Consider the following 18,947-nt stretch of genomic DNA (forward strand, 5'->3'; position numbering starts at 1 on the left):
ATCTCCTTGGTCAGCTCCTATCCCCTTATCTGCAGGTTGGGATCTTAAATGCCGATCACGCGCTTTGGGGATCTCCGTGTTCTTGTCTGCGAGGCTCTCTATTGATTGACCTCTTCCACCAAGCGGGTCTTGTTCGCCTCAACACTGGGGAACCTACATTTTTGTCTGCCTCCACGTCAACCTTTCGGTCGGTACTGTTCGGCTAGTTCGGCGCTTTGAATGATTCGCTCTTCCTGATACACAGTCGAGTGACCATTTTCCATGTGTCCTTCGATTACAGCCACATCTGCCATCTATGCGCCCAAGACGCTGGAAGTTTTCCCAAGCCAATTGGACACTTTTCTCCTCTCTAGAAACATTTGATGACCGTCAGTTTCCGAGCATAGACGATCAGGTCACTCATATTACGGAAGTTATTCTTACAGCTCCGGAACGTTCAGTACCTTGTACCTCCCCTTTGACCCCCTCCCCTCCTCACCCATTTCCTTGGTGGAACGAGGAGTGTCGTGGTGCAATACGCTAGCGGAGACGTGCTCTTCGCGTTTTCCGCCATCGTCATATGTTGACAAACTGTATCCGCTACAGGCAGTTAAGTGCGCGATGCCATCGCGTCATACGCGATAGCAAGAAGGCAAGCTGAGATTTCTTTACCAGCTCCTTTAATACCTTCATTCTCCCATCAGTTGTTTGGAGTAGAATCCGACGGATAGCCGGCACGTCCAGTTTTTCCCCGACCTCTGGGCTAACTGTCGCGCAGGATATCGTGGTGGACTCGGTTGCAATCTCTAACTTATTGGGTCGACACTTTGCTGAGATTTCGAGCTTTTCTAATTACCCACTAGCCTTTCTCCCGAAAAAAAGGGTAGCAGAAGAACGACCTCTTGCTTTTCCTCTCAAAATCGCGAGAGCTATAATGCCGGTTTTTCTATGTGGGAACTCAGACATGCACTCTCCTTTTCTCGCTCTTCTGCCCCGGGACCTGATGGCATCAACGTCCAAATGTTGCTGCATCTATCATACTCTAGACTGTGCTACATCCTTCGACTCTATAATATTTCCCAGAAGATGGCGGGAAGCTATCGTCATTCTTATTCTGAAACCTGGAAAGGACAAACATCTCTCCTCCAGCTATCGCCTAGTCTCTATCACGAGTAATGTTTGTAAGGTTTTGGAGCATATGGTTAATTGCCATTTAAGCTGGTGGGTGGAGTCCCAAAACACTTTAACAACTGCCCATTGCAGTTTCCGAAAGCATCGTTCCGCAGTTGACCATCTTCTTGCCCTCTCTACTTACCATGAACAATTTTCTCAGGAAACGCTAAACGGTAGCTATAATTTTTGATCCAGAGAGGGCATACAATACCTATTGGAGCACAGGCATCCTCCGCACACTGTTCTCTTGGTACTTTCGCGGTCAGATACCCCCTTTTCATCCGTGAATTTGACAGAGCGCACATTTAAGGTGTGGGGGGAACGTTACTATATCCCGCACTTTCTCCCAAGAAAACGGAGTGCCCCAGCGCTCCATGCTAAGTGTTGTACTTCAGAATGAGATTTTCAATCTGCAGGGGAGTGCGCGCTGATATGAAACTTTCTGGCAGATTAAAGCTGTGTGCAGGACTGAGTCTCGAACTCGGAACACTTGCCTTTCGCGGGCAATTGCTCTACCAACTGAGCTACCCCAGCACGACTCACGTCCCTTCCTCACAGCTTCAATTCTGCCAGTACCTAGTTTCCTTCCTTCTAGACTTCAGAGAAACTCCCCTGCGAATCTTCGTGCTTGGGTAGCTCAGTTGGTAGAGCACTTGCCCACGAAAGGCAAAGGTTCCAAGTTCGAGCCTCGGTCTGGCACACAGTTTTAATCTGCGAGGAAGTTCCAAGTGTTGGACTGTTTGCCATCGCCATAAATCCAAACATGGATTCTCTCCTTCCCGATGTCTCGAGCTCCCTCCTTGTCGACGATTTCGTTGCCTACTACAGCTCTCAACGGACCAGCCTTCTTGAACGACGTTTGCAAGAATATCTGGTTCGCTCCTCTAATGGAGCATCGAAACCGGCTTCCGATTTTCTCACAGTAACACCGTCTGTGTAAAGTTTTGGCGTCGTACGCCTTCCCTACATCTAGGCACTGTTGACCTTTCATTCGCGGACGTCGCCCTTCCTCTCTACCACCACCGGGAGTCCGCTTCCTTCAACTGCTACATTTACTTTCTTTCCAGTTTCCTAAGACTTTCTTGACAAATGGATGTATGACACCACTTTGGCTTCGCCCCCGGATCTGCCTTCTCCGTGACCTTTGTCAGCTTCCCAAGGATAGGGCATTTGCTGTTCTATGTGCACAAATGGAGGATGCCACATTTATTTACACTGACGGCTTCAAGACCACCTTTGGTGTCGGGAGTGCCTATATTATTGACGATACCCCTATTAGATTTCGGCTTCCCGACCAGTGTTAGGTTTTTACTGCCGTCCAATACATACGTCGCAATCAGGGGATACAGTATATTATATGCTAGGATTCGCTCAGGTCTCTTCTCAACCTCCAAGCGCTTTATCCCGTCTACTCTCTGGTCCACCGGATTCAGAGCTGCCTCCACATGCTACACTTGGCGGTTATCTCTTTGGCATTCCTCTGGATCCCAGGGCATGTTGGTATACGCGGGAACGAGACAGCCGATATAGTGGGAGAGGCTGCTGTCCCTGTTCCTCGGTTTGCTGTTTTCATGGTTCCCTTTGCCGATGTACAGAGCATTTCATGTCTTCAGGTTGCTGTTTCATGGCACATACATTCGTCTGCACTTCGGGATAATAAATTGCGGGAAATAAAACCTCTTCCCTGTGCTTGGACCTCTTCCTCCCGGCCTCGTCGTCGGGAGGAGGTAACTGTAACTAGACTCCGGACTGGGCAATCTCTTTTTAACCATCGACACCTTTTGGGTGGCGATCCTGCCCCGCTTTGTCCCCACTGCTCTCAACCGTGGACGGTGAGACACGTTTTACTTGAGTCTCTATTTTAATCCGCTACGCGCCCGTTTACAGCTGTCGCCTGATATATCTTCCCTTTTAGGAGATGACGCACGCTCAGCTGATCGCGTCCTTGAATTTTAGTGTTAGTGAGATGACATCGGTCATTTGAAGCTCCTCTTCAATAGCACTTACCTAAGATTTTCTTCCGTTTTTAATTTCCCTCTTTCTCGAGTTTCGCTCTCATTGCTGCTGAATTTAATTCCCGTTTTCACCCTTTCACTAAGCCACAGCATGGGCGCTTAAGACCATAACTGTTTTGCGTCCTAAAACCATAAGCAAAAAATCCAGTATTTCAGATGAGAGTACTCTGTGACTTACAACAAATTTTACACATAACATCAAACCCTTGTGAAACATTTCTCGCTGACAACCCTCCAAAATGACGAAAGGAAAAAAGTTTGTATACTAAATTTTTGCTGTTCATGCATGAAAACGGCCGCTTTAAGCTTGAATTTTTATTACTTCTTTAATATCAACTCTACTCGCAGGCCGTATACATATATACCACCGAATATAGCATCAAAATTATCTCTGTGCGGCGCACGGTTAAGTACGTGCGTGAAAATGAAACTACATGTCGAAATTTTTTTGAGCGGAAAGTGGAGTATGTATACAAATGCGTGGGAAATGCGTCAAACACGTGTGACAAAGAATGACAACGGAAATTTGAGACTGCAAATTTCCAGAAAGGTCTGTAAGGCGTACACGAGAGCTTCGTATATGAAATTACTATCATTATTTTATAGTTTAAACCAGTAAATCTAGCCTAAGATATACAGGGATAAAGCTGCGCACAGACTGAGTATGACGCCCGAATAAGGAGAAACAGGAAGGTACGTGTGATTGGGTCGAGGACTGGCTAGCAAGAGGTCCCGGTGGTACCGTGCGTTCTCGCTGGACTGCCGTGTCCCCTATCCCGCGTGATCGTTCACAGCTCTCTGATTGGCTGCTGGAGGACACTTTGCTAAGCGTGGCTAGTCAGCGACACCTTGGCGAAGTTTCACCTCGTCAGCAGTTCTCTCTGCGAATTATTCACGTGGACTGAGCACGAGTAGGCGGTGATACCCAGTGACATACGGCGCGCACTAGCCCATGTTCAGCCAAAACCTGAGCGAAACACATTTCTACTGCATCGGAACGAAAAAGTGAAAAAAATAATTTTAATTACATATAAACTTTTCCCATCAGTCTGGTAATCCACCCTGCACCGAGAAATGTTTATTAGCGCGAGGGTATTTATTCTGATGAAACGTCGAAGTGAAGAGACAAGGATTGCGCGAACATAGTGGCTAATAAAATTTCTGCTTGGTCTTTACTTTCAGGTTAACAAAAACGACGGCGCAGACACGTGGCGAGTAAAGAGGGACGTGATCGTGGTGATCCATGGCGGCGGGTTCCAGTTCGGCAGCGGAGACATCACCAACTTCTGTCCCGACCACATGATGGACCACGAGCTGGTCCTCGTCACCTTCAACTATCGACTGGGCCCCCTAGGTGAGCCGTTTATCCTGACATGTCGTCTGCTTGTAGTTGCATTAATACTGTTGGCTTGATGTGTACTCTGCACGCTGCCGGCCTCATTGGCCGAGCTCTTCTGGGCACTTCAGTCCGGGATCGCCCTGTTTTTACGGTCGAAGGTTCGAATCCTGCCTCGGGCATGGATCTGTGTGCTGTTCTTAGGTTAGTTAGGTTTAACTAATGCTAAGTCTAGGGGACTGATGACCTCATATGTTAAGTCCGACACTGCTCAGAACCATTTGAACTCTGCAGGCTACTGATCTCTGGTACGCCTTGCGTATCTGAGAGACTGGTTCTGGATCAGTCAGTTGCTGGAAACGATGTATTAACTGTGCTACACATTACGTTGCACTCGACATACATTTCTGGACGTGGGCAGAAGTGGTGAAAGATCGTAGTGTCGGTCGGCAGCGCTGCCGCCAGCTTTGAATTGCGGAGCGCAAACGGATACAGGCGCAACAATAGTCTTCCATACAGCTGCGACCGCACTGAGACTTCGCGATAGAGACTTCCACAAATTTACAGTACGCGACTGGCTGAGAAAGGCGCGCAAAATACCTACTACCGCTGATGCTGCTAAAGTACAAGGGCAAGTGGAATGAGACATCACGCCACCTTTACTGTTCTCCTATCGGAGCACAAGAAAGGCGCCAATGCTCCTGTTTAAAAGATTCAGACCAGCTGCTTCATTTTACCTTCCACAGCACCTTTAAAATTTTCCACAAACATTTTGGCATGCAAACATATTTGCACTCCTTTTAATGTGCAGCACTCCCACAAGTTCCCATTGGCTTATACACACTAGTCCATTCTCACTCATTCATCCCAACTCGATGTCATTATCGCTTTGTATGTCTGTGTCCCCTGCCTTGTATCCACAGTTTCCTTCGTTCTTCCCTACTACTACTATCTCCTCGCATTGTCAGTTTCCCTTTGCTCTTCCGTCCTGCTGCTATCTCATTCAATTCTTATCATTCACTTGCTACTTCTTTTGTTCCTCTCCCACTGGTGCTGTTTCCTTCACTCTTTCCCTTGAGTTGTTCTGTCACTGTCAATTATGTTCCACTGCCATTCTCTCTCTCTCTCTCTCTCTCTCTCTCTCTCTCTCTCTCTCTCTCTCTCTCTCTCTCTCTCTCTCTCTCTCTCTCTAATGAGGTTCGGGAACTATTTTTGATAGCAGTGAAAAAGTGTAACATGATTTGTTTGATAGCGGATCAAAAAGGAAATAGAGTACGCAGTAGAGGATAGTCACGAAATTTGTTACATCTACGAAAACAGTTTCGTAAGTGATCTGTGGGTGACTGATTTTATTGTTACAAATATTTATTGTAACAGTCTCCGTTTCAAATATTCACACTCGAGTACTAGTTTCTATCATAAGCAATGCTCTTAACAGGTTTAAAAATAAAACGTCAAGAAATGACTACATCATCAAGTCACACCGAGCGAGGTGGCGCAGTGGTTAGACACTGCACTCGCATTCGGGAGGACGACGGTTCAATCCCGCGTCCGGCCATCCTGATTTAGATTTTCCGTGATTTAGGGAAATCACTCCAGGCAAATGCCGGGATGGTTCCCCTGAAAGGGCACGGCCGACTTCCTTCCCTAATCCGATGCGACCGATGACCACGCTGTCTGGTCTCTTTCCCCAAACAAACCAACCAACCAACCAACCAACCAACCAACCAACCATCCAGTCACATTAATGTGACTCTGTTAAAAGCCTGAATAACCATGCTTTTGCAAAATGGACCGCTTCGGGACGAGTAGGGAAAGTCAATGAGGTTACAGGAAGTAGGGACAGGGATGTGGAGACATGGCGATTCCAGTGCCAAGACCAGTTGCACTCTGTTTTTCGGTTGATTATCCGTAGTGCGAACAGCCGGACCGAGGTGTTCCCGTGGATTCAAGATTCGGTTTAAATACGGGGAGTTTGGTGGCCAGGTGGGCTGTTGGCCTGGTGCTCTTCGAAGCACGAAAGTACACTGAGAGCTGTGACACGCTGCATTGTAAATTGCATCAGAAAACACACAATGTGGGTATCGAGGAAGAACATGTCTATGGTCCGTGATGCACCACAATTGCTTCGGATGCAGTTTTCGATAGCGCCATTTTGCCATGCACAGTATACTTTAACCACAGCAACGCACATACAGTTTACAAATTTTGCCGTTTCGGAAATGCTTCCACCGGCCCGAATGACAATGATGAAGCCCTTTAAGTGTCAGATAAATCGCTCCGTTTCCGCATCACGACGACGAGTGCGCTATTTTCGGCATCAAACCTAACTAACCTAAGGGAATCACACACATCCATACCCGAGGCAGGATTCGAACCTGCGACAGTAGCAGTTGCGCTTTTCCCGACTGAAGCGCATAGAACCGCTCGACCACCGCGGCCGGCTTAGCGTAAGTTTAAGTTAGATTAAGTAGTATATAAGCCCAGGGACCGATGACTTTAGCAGTATGGTCCCATAGGAACTTACCACCACCAAAAACAGTTGCAGAATCTCTGACAATATGTCATCCGTTGATCAGTATTTTATTGAAAACACGTTTAGTGGACGCAGATATCTAACGCTTTTGGATCAGGAACAATCGGTACTACTGCAGCATGTTGCCGTGGACGTACGACAACGTATGTAGTTTCCTCATGTCAATTGCAAGCGCGTTACGCAATTGAAGCGTAGAAGGTGTTAGAATGTGTTTACACAGTTCGGTAGATCGACAGATGTGGTCCTATTAACTGGCCCGCTAGGTCTCCGGATTTCTCCGTATGTGGAATATTTAAAAGATAAGGTGCACCAGCAAGTGCCAACAGCCTGATAAGACATGGTCGCCCGAATGAGAAACGCCTGTGCTGACATTCCCGCAGATACGCTTCTGTCCTGCTGAGATAGGATCACTAAAAGTACTGAAGTTAGCGGAACTACGTTGTTACACTTGATCTAATTGGGAAAGCAGAGTAGCGTTCGCCTCGAGCCACGGCCATAGTGGCGCGTGAAGTAGCCCCCTGCTCGGTATTTCGGAGGAATAAAAGATTGCAAAGGAGTTTCCAATTAGAAGTCATGAAACACCGGCCTGTTCTGCCCTCGCAGTGTAAAGGTGGGGTCTCACGTGCCATTGGATATTCACGGGCCGTTGATGTCTTGAATTGCGAATGTGTACGAATTTCTATTCCTCAGATTACAGCGCCATCTGTGGCGAAACGAAGAAACTGCTTCAGACAAAACGTATGTAGATTTTGCCGTAGAATCGAAACCTGCAATAAAAAATACGGGGTTCCCGTTGAAGATTTCAGTTACCAGCCGCAACCAATGTACGGGATTGGATGGGAATGGGTGTTCAGGTCGAGTATTGTATCGTTGTATGTCCCCCCTCCGAGACAAAAAATGGAATTGTAATTTTTTTATCAGATTTGTAGTTTGCAAGATAGTTAAACGTCTTCAGTGTCAATGAGCACCTTGTATATGGACATGGCTATTTGGACAAGGTGCTTTTTCAATACATTATTTACTATGTTTTCATATATGCAGATTGTTATCCACATGGCAATTTGGCGAGAATTGCAACGTAAAATGAACATGTTTCATAACAGAATTTTAAGACCTGAAGAAAACAGCAAATTCTGTCGAAACCGTTTTACATAAAGAAATATGTATGCGTTCTTGGCTGTTGAATGCTTTCAGAGATTTCTTCTGTGTATTCTACCGGTGGTCTACGTCACTGTGGCGCGGGTATCTTAACGTTACTAAGGGCTGCAGTCACGTAGCTGCAAAGGAACGTAAAATTAATTCCATAACTATTTCTTTCGAGGTGAACTCGATACTCTACACAGATGAAAATCATCGGTTCAGCTGCTGACGGTGTGTGTGTCTGCAACAGGTTTCCTGTCCACGGGCGACACGGTGCTGCCCGGGAACTACGGACTCAAGGACCAGGCGATGCTGCTGCGCTGGCTCAGGCGGAACATCGGCTTCTTCGGCGGCAACCCCAAGAGCATCACGCTGCTGGGGATACACGCGGGCGGCGCCAGCGCGCACTACCACATGTTCACAGAGCTCTCCTACGGTAACGCCCAGTACCTATAGCGTCTGTCGTAGCGCCGTTATCAGTAACGCTGTGTCCACCCCGTTAGCCGAGTGCAGTGGATCGGAGATTTTCTCCGCTCGGGGACTGGCTGTTGTTTTGTACTCAACGTCATTTCGACATCGACACGCCAGTTGCTCAATGCGGCATCAGCTGAAAAGCCTTGACTCTCGGCGGCCGAACTTCCCAAGGTAGAGATTCCAGGCTATCAGTGCTGCATGGTCATTTCATTTCAGTAACACTGTGTTTGTGTGTGTGTTTGTGTGTGTGTTTGTGTGTGTGTTTGTGTGTGTGTTTGTGTGTGTGTTTGTGTGTGTGTTTGTGTGTGTGTTTGTGTGTGTGTTTGTGTGTGTGTTTGTGTGTGTTTGTGTGTGTTTGTGTGTGTTTGTGTGTGTTTGTGTGTGTTTGTGTTTGTGTTTGTGTGTGTTTGTGTGTGTTTGTGTTTGTGTGTGTTTGTGTTTGTGTGTGTTTGTGTGTGTGTGTGTGTGTGTGTGTGTGTGTTTGTTTGTGTGTGTTTGTGTGTGTGTGTTTGTGTGTGTGTGTTTGTGTGTGTGTGTGTTTGTTTGTGTGTGTGTTTGTTTGTGTGTGTGTGTGTTTGTGTGTGTGTTTGTTTGTTTGTGTGTGTTTGTTTGTTTGTGTGTGTTTGTTTGTTTGTGTGTGTTTGTTTGTTTGTGTGTGTGTGTTTGTTTGTTTGTGTGTGTTTGTTTGTTTGTTTGTTTGTTTGTGTGTGTTTGTTTGTTTGTGTGTGTTTGTTTGTTTGTGTGTGTTTGTTTGTTTGTGTGTGTTTGTTTGTTTGTGTGTGTTTGTTTGTTTGTGTGTGTTTGTTTGTTTGTGTGTGTTTGTTTGTTTGTGTGTGTTTGTTTGTTTGTGTGTGTTTGTTTGTTTGTGTGTGTTTGTTTGTTTGTGTGTGTTTGTTTGTTTGTGTGTGTTTGTTTGTTTGTGTGTGTTTGTTTGTTTGTGTGTGTTTGTTTGTTTGTGTGTGTTTGTTTGTTTGTGTGTGTTTGTTTGTGTGTGTGTGTGTGTGTTTGTTTGTGTTTGTGTGTGTGTTTGTTTGTGTGTGTGTGTGTGTTTGTTTGTGTGTGTGTTTGTTTGTGTGTTTGTGTGTGTTTGTTTGTTTGTGTGTGTTTGTGTGTGTGTGTTTGTGTGTGTGTGTGTTTGTGTGTGTGTTTGTTTGTGTGTGTGTGTGTGTGTTTGTTTGTGTGTGTGTGTGTGTGTGTTTGTTTGTGTGTGTGTGTGTGTGTTTGTTTGTGTGTGTGTGTGTGTGTGTTTGTTTGTGTGTGTGTTTGTGTGTTGTTGTATTAAAACGTCAAGATGAAAAGTGCTCAGACGGTAGCCACATGTTTCATAGATGAAATGCATACATTTTAGATGTAGTAGCTCTTTGCCCAACGTTTCTGTTAGCCTCACCTTCTAAGTGCAACTCCATACAGCTTCAGATATTGAATTCATCCAAATTTTTTCAGTTACACATTTCTATGGTGGTGCCAGTTATGGTGAACAAAGAGGGTTGTTCCAGTAATTTTCATTTCAAATTTAACCGCAAACTTTTTGCTCGTGATGAGGAGTGCGGAAGTTTCAGATTCTTAAACTGATAATTTACTTGTCATAGTTATCATTATTGGCCCATCTACGGTGACGAATGGCTTACACTAGTATCACCTAAGTTACACGGTCGCACCTGTAATACTTCCAGAAAGTTTGAATAATTATCTGCATCAAATACAGGGTGTCCACAAAGAATGGAATGGTCAATATGCAGGTACATACACGATACTGCAGGGCCTGTGCTAAGAACCACCATGCAATGTTCCTTTGTACAAGTTTGTATGTCCGAAGGAACAGGCACTACGGCGGCTACAGCCGTTATGAAAATACATGAAATGTATTTGCACTTGCCAATACGAACAATGCACAAAGGAATGACAATGGAAATTTGTGCCAAAAGGAATGACAATGGAAATTTGTGCCTGACCGGGACTCAAAACCGGATTTCCTGCTCTTTGCACGGCCACCTTAGTCCCTTTGGCTATATTTGCACGACTCACGTCCAGACCCAAATCTGTGTTTGTCGTCGTTCCTGCGTCACAACCTGTACTAGTGCACACATTTAATTATCCTGCACGGGTGGACACATTAATTGAAAGTCCAAATTAACACTGTATCTTTCTTCTTGACATCACAGGAACTGCAATACCGTATTTATCCGACGATACCGCGCAGCGACTATCAATTAAAATGTCGTCCTCTGTAGGGGAATTAGATAAGCTGTGTAAGAGAACAGGTTGTGACGCAGTAACGGCATGTGGAAGTCTGGGTGTGCTCGTGAGTGGTGCACGGATAGGCAAAGTAGTTAAGGCGACCGCTTGCATAATGCGGCAAGTCTAGGTTCATCACGGTACGGCACAAACTTTCGTTGTCATTCTCTTGCACAGCTGATGATTCTACTTAGGGATATGACAGGAATTGTCACTGGAAGTGCCGGATGCTGTGGCCAAGCGGTTCTAGGCGCTTCAGTCCGGAACCACCCTACTGCTACGGTCGTAGGCTCGAATCCTGCCTTCGGCATGGATGTGTGTGATGCCCTTAGGTTAGTTAAGTTTAAGTAGTTCTAGGTCTAGGGGACTGATGACCTCAAATGTTAAGTCCCATAGTGCTCAGAGCCATTTGAACCATCACTGGAAGTAAAGATGTCAAATAAACATGAGCTCTAAAATGCATACATTAAGAGCTATCAACACTTCTTCAGTACAAGAGGCGTGTGTCACAGTAGCGAAGATGTAAACGTGCCCATAGCACTTAAGATCTGCAATTTAGAACCCATGCTCACTGAACTTTTTTGCTTCGAATGATCGTTCGTCATATCCTTGAATACTGACCATTCCTGCTAGGATACATTGCTATTCATCTGAAAATAATCCGTGACTTGAATATGTCTCAAAATCACACAATTCAAAGGTGCAGCAATGCACCAGATATCAATTCGCTTAAGCTCTAGGATTAATAGACCAATGTTTAAAATTAGATGATTCCGTAACATCAGAATATTCTATAACAGAACTGACTAATAATCATTACAACTATGAAATAAACGTGTTACTGTTTCCGTACAGTAACTGTAGCAAAGTCTGAATATATGAGTTACAAATACCAGACAGTTCTACATCTGATCTTTCTATTCCCGATCTTGCTGCAGCTGGCTACTTTGTGCTGCACAGCCCTCCTCGATCTCAAACAGAGGAGGAGGAGGAGAAGAAGAAGAAGAAACAAAAGTCCCGGGACAAGGAGCCTCTGATGTCACCAGAGGTCCCATCCTCACCTTCGCATACTGATTCTGACCTGTCGTTAATGGATGTCGTCCCCTCCTTGTCGGTGACGGGTGGTAACCAGGCGGCATGACTGGCTTTAGCCTTTTCAACCCCAATTTGAATCATCTTTCTGTGGTTATCCAGTGGAATTGTAATGGATATTACCGTCGTTTTCCGAAGTTGAAATCCCTTATTTCGTTTCTCTGCAGCTTGTGTGGTTCTACAGGAATCTCATTTTACTGATGATCACTCACCGACCCTCTGTGGGTTCCGTGTTTTCTGTCGAAATCGGGGCTGCCCCCTGCGGGACTCTGGTGGCGTTTGTACCTTGGCCCGTATGGACGTTGCTAGCACGTGGATTCCTATTGAGACTACATTGGAAGCGGTTGCTGTTAGGGTCCACCTGTACTCTGAGGTTACGGTTTGCAATCTTTATCTCTCTCCTCACAGGACTTTTACACCTGCTGCCTTAACTGCCCCTCTTAAGCAACTTCCTCTTCCCTTCCTCCTCCTCGGGGATTTTAATGCTGATCATCCCTTGTGAGGCAGTGCATTTCCATCTAGACGGGGTCTTCTCATAGACCAGTTTCTTGCAGACCACGACTCGTGCCTTCTGAAAGATGGCTCCCCTGCTCATTTCAGTGCTGGTCATGGTACCTTATCTGCCACTGATCTTTCTTCTCCCTCTCCCCTCCCTTCATTACACTGGTCGCCACACGACGACCTTCATGATAGTGACCATTTCCCATTGATTCTCTCGCTCCCCGATGGACAGGTTACCTCATTGGTCTTTCCAACGCCCGATTGGCCTCTATATACTGCACAGGTCGTTATTTATCCCTCTTTGTCGGGCTGTATTGATGACGTCCTATGTGACGTGTCTGACGCGACTGTTGGCGCTGCTAGCCTTGCTATAACGCGCTCAACTGGACCATTTCGCCGCCGGCAAGTCCCGTCGTGGAGTATGGCCATTGTCATCCGCGATCGCCGTCGAGCTTTGCAACACAAGAGGCACGCATCCGTTGCCAACCTTGTTACCTTTAAACGCCTTCGCGCTAAAGCTCGTTACTTAATCAAACAGAGCAAACGGATGTGTTGGGATAGCTTTGTTTCTTCCCTCGGTTCTACTGTCCATGTGTCACGGGTATGAGCTACACTTCGCTCTCTCCAAGGTTGCCATCGGCAGTCTACCCTCCCGGGAGGTACCGAGCCGTATGGTGTGGCCTTTGGCCCTGAAACGCGCTGGTAAAATTATTGGCTCGCTACAATGGTCATTCTCACGATATACTTGACTGAACAAAAATAAGAGATCGATTGCTCGTCTCGCTTTATCAGTATTCCTAGTCAACTAATTACAGGTAGTAAATACCAAAAGATCGTTCTGGACGTTTTTACGTATCACACCTTCTCATGGTCGCAATTATCCCTATCGGTAGTAGGTGTATCTTACTATCACAGTATTTTCAAACAAATAATTAATCATGTTCATGCCTAGTATGATAGAAACTGTTTCAGACATTTCTAAGTTCAGCTTTTATGTCCGAAACGCTCACCCGTGGAAGTGGTGGGGATGTCTTCCTGCCACAGTAAATTTGTCACAGGTTATATGTGATACATGTCACTACTTCCAACAAATTCCTTCAGGCGCCACTGAGAGACGCCATTTGTCATTCTTTGCATCCCCAACGCCGCACATATTCCCAACAGTACCGGTGATCATTATCGTGATCGTCACCAATAGGTTCACCGACCTCGAAAACTATGATTTTGATACCAATATCAGTGTTCACTGAATATTTTTACGTCTTCACTTCCGACCAGTCCTCATCGATGGTTGGGATACATTACCACCACAATACTTTTATAAAAATGATTATACAAACCACTAGTCATGCATATACAAAATGTGATTGAAATTGTTCCAGACATTTGTGCGTTAGCTTCTATGCCACTTACTTTTGCTCCCGCCCCTGTGGTGGTAGAGGGATCTTACCCTACACAAACCTCCACGGCCATGGAGCAAAACTCAGCAAAGTTTCATCGCAATTGGATGAAAGGTATATAGATGCATAGAAAACGACCAAACGTCGATTTTTGAATACCAGGAGTATATAGTTACTTTTGAACGTAGACTGAATCTTTGGTATTGGTATACCTGGATAAAACTTCTTGGTACTGAAAGGCGCGTTGTCCAGCATCTGGAACCATTGGCTTCGGCGGGACCGAGGCCCACGTGAAAGATAGGCTGTAGCGCGTACTTTACAGCATTTGACACTGCAGGTCTTAAGAGGCCCGTCTCCGGCGGGGAGCGACTGCTTCAGACGAGTTTAATAGTTCTCGACAGCGCATTTAAATGCAAGCAAGCTCTCGATAGCACAAGACAAAGTTAAGACCTTTGACGGGCACCTTACCAACTACATATTGATTTTTCGTGGAACCTGCAAGGAGCTGAGGTTTCGCAAAGTGTGGGGAGCAAGCCGACTAGTGTGACGTCACAAGTTTGTAGCGGGGTCCGTATTTCTCGTGGGCACCGAGCAGGACTGAATGACGTCACTTAGCGCGAGGCGCCAGCTCCCCATGTAGTCGCCGATATATACTCAGCAGCTTGTCCGCGTAAGGTTCTTGTAAATTTTATTTTATTAATTATAAACTTTTCTGATGTTAATTTACTGATTCGTTCCATGACCTTATTGGTTTGCTCCTCAATTTGGTCCTAAGCAAATAAAATGGCAAAAGTAGTAGACTGATTCTCGAGGAAGGTTCGTGAGTATTCTTTATTATAAATGGTCTAGCAAAAAGGCCTCCCTTATTTGGAGAGTCCTCTGTGCGAGCTGTGATGAGATTAATGATGTGGAGAAAGTACCGATCGATAGCCGTGTATGTGCTATTTTCAGCAGGCGCAGAGGATTTATTTTTTTCAAAGATATCGTAACGGTTAATTCAAATTGCTACTGTCACATGATAGAGATCGAAGTTAAATAAGTTTTTTGGGGACCATGAAGAGGGAAGAGTTGGGTTTGAACAATACGGAGTCACAGTACACACCTCTCGGCGTTCTCTATAGATTTTTCGTTCATGGACGTCTTCTATCTTCGTTGGGGGACATAGCCTGGCCCTCAAGGGCACCCAATTTATCACACTGTAATTTTTTCTATGGGAGCACTTAAGTTCGTGTGTAAACTCCCCCCCCCCCAACCACTTCTCTCCCTTCCCCTGCGAGCGCGTAAGGAGGTATCACCCAGGAAGTGAATGCCATTCTACCGGAAATTACACGAAGAACTTCCGGGGAAGGCTTCGCCAGTCTGCCAACAATGGAGGTCGCCATTTACCAGGCATGATTTTTAAAACCAAGTGTTGTAAAATAGCATAGTATTTTTTTATCATAAATGAAAGTATTTTCTCTGTTTCTTCGTGTTTGTAACTACCTTTTAAAATAAGGGATGTCTTTTTGCCGGACCCTGTGTTACAGGAACGATGAGTGTCTCAGGTCTGTATTGCTATCTGTTCCATATTTAATTGGTGTTTCAATGTTACATCTTGTGCTAATGATAGGAGCTATGAGCTTTCTTTTCTTATTTATTAAGTGGCCTTCAGCCTGAGTCAACTAGCCAGAAAAGTGGAGTAACGAGCTGGTCAGCTTTAGAGGCGGCGGCATGTGAGAAAGGCAGTAAACTTTCATTCGCTCGAAACTCAGCGTGCCCTTCTCCAGCAGCATATCATCCAAACAATGATGGACGGCAGGCAGATTCCATACTCCTAGATTTCCATTCCAGAGTGTTCGCGAAGGTACGAGCAAACGTAGATTCCCTGATACGTCAGTGGCTCGAAAATTTAAATGAGTAAAAGTATTCATCAGGCTTGCCTCACGGAAGTATGATAAGACCGCTCTTACTATTTGTATGCGTAAATGACCTGACGTATGGGTTAGGAGAAATCTCCAACTGTTTGCTAGTGACGCTGTAGCATATACGAAAGTATCGTCGATCAGTGACTGTACGATACAGGATGAGTTGTGCAGAATTTCTATTACGTTTACAGAAAAGGCAGCTTTCCTTGAATTTGGAAAAATTAAGTTCATGCAGATGAATAGAAAAACAATCCTGTAATGTTTAAATACAGTATTAGTGGTGTATCGCGTTGCTTGAGACATTCACGTCGATTAAATGTCATAGGAGCTAGGCTGCAGAGCGATATGAAATGGAACGAGCCCATAACATTGGTTATGATGAAGATGGTGGACTTCGATTTATTGAGAAAATTGCAGGGAAGTGTCTCATCTACAAACGAGGTCGCGGACAGAACAAGAGTGCGACCCATTCTTGAACACCGTTAGTGTGATTCCGGTCTCCACCATGTCGGACTGAAGGAAGACATCGAAGTAATTCAGAAGGTGCTGCTAGATTCGTTACCGATAGATACGATCAACATGCGAGTATTACGGATAAAAATCTCTGGAGGGAATACGTTCTTGTCGCGAAACGCTGTGGAGGAAATTTAGGATACTGGCATCTGAAGTTCACTGCAGAACGATTCTGCCGCCGCCAACGTTCATTTTGTGAAAGGACCACAGAGGTAAGATGAGAGAAATTAAGGCTCATACAGAGGCATATAGACAGTCGTTGCTCCCTTGCGCAACTTGCTAGCGGACAGGAAAGGTAATGGTTAGTGGTGCTACAAGGCACCATCCGCTATGCACCATACGGTGAATTGCTGGAATGTATGAAGATGTAGAAAGTAAACAGCCGCCGTGACTATACGGAGCAATGAAGCTTTACCGGAAGCTATACCTCTAAACACCTCTAGTCCCCGTCGCGTTTGTCTACTACTATAGGAATTTTCATACGGTTTTTACTTATACATACATTCACGATGAAACTGTGTATTATCACTACACCAGACAAGTCGTCTTACCGTTGATATCGGGTGATTACAATTAAAGTGCAGCTGCTCAAAGAGGTCCAGTGTGGGTTATAATTACCGTATGGTGGCGAAACGTCGTAGATATTTCGATGCGTTAATGCGGAACGAACTTAAGCAAGAAAATAGCTCCAATTTGGCCACCAGGTGAAAATCTGGCTCTGAGAATGGGAAAGAGATGTATAGAAATATTTCCATGTGTAATGGGTTAGCAACAGGATGTGGGCAAAAGGTCACAAGTGAGAAAGGCTTAATGTTTTTATTATTAACTACTGCTTACATAATTTTTGAATACATGCTTCACAGACGTACAGCGCCAAATCTGCACCTGGTAGCCAAGATTGGAACAACTTTTTTCCCAACGTAAATCGGTTCTGCATTAACGCATTAACGTAGCCACCAAGTTTCGCTGCCGTACACTAATTATAGCCCACAATGGACCTCCATGAATAACTACACAGTAATTATAGCCACCTAGTATTTAGCGCTATCCATGCGAAATCAGGGTACATGGAAACCAATCCATTCCACCAGTACAGATTCAGAGCAGATCTGCCTGCTCAGCCAACACCAGAAGTAAAATTAATTACCTTCCACCGTTCTGCTTGACTTCCTGCAGAATGGGTTATAGTTCTAAGCCAGTAATGTCCCAAGCATATATGGGGGTCACAAGAAATATTCTGAGCCTACACTTTTTTTGGAGAGCTGATGGGGAGAGGGACTGCAAACAGAACTACTGCAGAGAGAAGGGGCGACCTTCCTTACCACACTATACACGTTTGCTTCACATCAAACGTCTACGGAGCTCAACAGTAACCACCATTTTTGTGGAGTGGTCATAGGTTGTGGCGCGCCTGCGGTTGACCGGTAGTTGGTTAATTGTCTTTCAACAACAGCATAATAGTCATCTAAATGGCTTGGACAGTGCTACTGTACACAGTACTCTTTGATTACTAAACTTTTTAAAAGTTATTTAAATTCTCCACGAGGAGCTGGGCTGCACGCGGATTGACTGCGGTTGACCGGTAGTTGGTTAATTGTCTTTCAACAACAGCATAATAGTCATCTAAATGGCTTGGACAGTGCTACTGTACACAGTACTCTTTGATTACTAAACTTTTTAAAAGTTATTTAAATTCTCCACGAGGAGCTGGGCTGCACGCGGATTTGACTAGTTTCAATACATGTAAAAGGTAGGAAAACATAAACGTTTTTATAAATATGCGTCGGTGAAAAAACTTTATCACCTTCTTTGGAATACTTTACACAATATTTAAAATGAAATCAGTGATGTCGATGCCGCTTTGGTAATGATTCTAGTGGTGCAAAATATAATAATAATAATAATAATAATAATAATAATAATAATAATAATAATAATAATAATAATAATAATAATAATAATAATATCCCCGTGGAGGCCCGGGAAAAGAATAGGCCTCCGGTATGTTCTACCAGTCGTAAAAGGCGACAAAAAGAACAAAGCACTAATAGGGCTAACCCCCCTTTTAGTGTGAATGGTTGGTTCAGGACACAACTAAAGCCTCGGACAAGCGCCGTCATGGTCTGGGACGACGCTTTAACCCTATGCCCGCCCACAACGGTAACGACACTGCTAGCCAACTGGAAAATGATTTAAATCCAAATAGAGGTGTTTTGCAGGATATGCTTCCTGCAACCACCCTAGAAGGAAAACAGACAGAGGATGAGATGGTCAGATGAAGTTAATCGACACCTCATGTTCTGTTATTACCAAGCAACAAACCTAGGAACCAACACAACTGGATACAGATCACAAGATGCACAACATTTATTACCAGATACCCAGAATTAAAATTTTTAACAGAACGACGACTAGCTGATCAGATCCGTGTAATAATCAAAAATAACAGGATACCCCCAGTCAGAATTAGAAAACATCAAACAACAAGTACAACAAATACTGGAACAAAATAATGTACAGTCTGAAGAAGAAAAAAATACAGTAACGGACTCTCACATTCCAGAGCAAACAAACAAAGAACAACACACATCAATTAAACAATCAGAGGAAAACGAAATCTTAAGACTGCCACTAGAACAAGTACAAATA

The 18,947-nt window shown here is 44.8% G+C and overlaps 1 protein-coding gene across 1 annotated transcript in view; it reads left to right on the forward strand.

The window, feature by feature from the left end:
- LOC126267720 (venom carboxylesterase-6-like) overlaps positions 1-18,947 on the forward strand; it is a 106,801-nt gene that overhangs the window by 30,628 nt on the left and 57,226 nt on the right. Inside the window, exons 3-4 of the mRNA XM_049973022.1 lie at positions 4,350-4,521; positions 8,430-8,615. Coding sequence (XP_049828979.1) covers positions 4,350-4,521; positions 8,430-8,615 — 358 coding nt within the window. The remainder of the gene's footprint in view (positions 1-4,349; positions 4,522-8,429; positions 8,616-18,947) is intronic.

This window comes from Schistocerca gregaria, chromosome 4 (genome assembly GCF_023897955.1).
Source record: "Schistocerca gregaria isolate iqSchGreg1 chromosome 4, iqSchGreg1.2, whole genome shotgun sequence".
Classification (NCBI taxonomy): domain Eukaryota; kingdom Metazoa; phylum Arthropoda; class Insecta; order Orthoptera; family Acrididae; genus Schistocerca; species Schistocerca gregaria.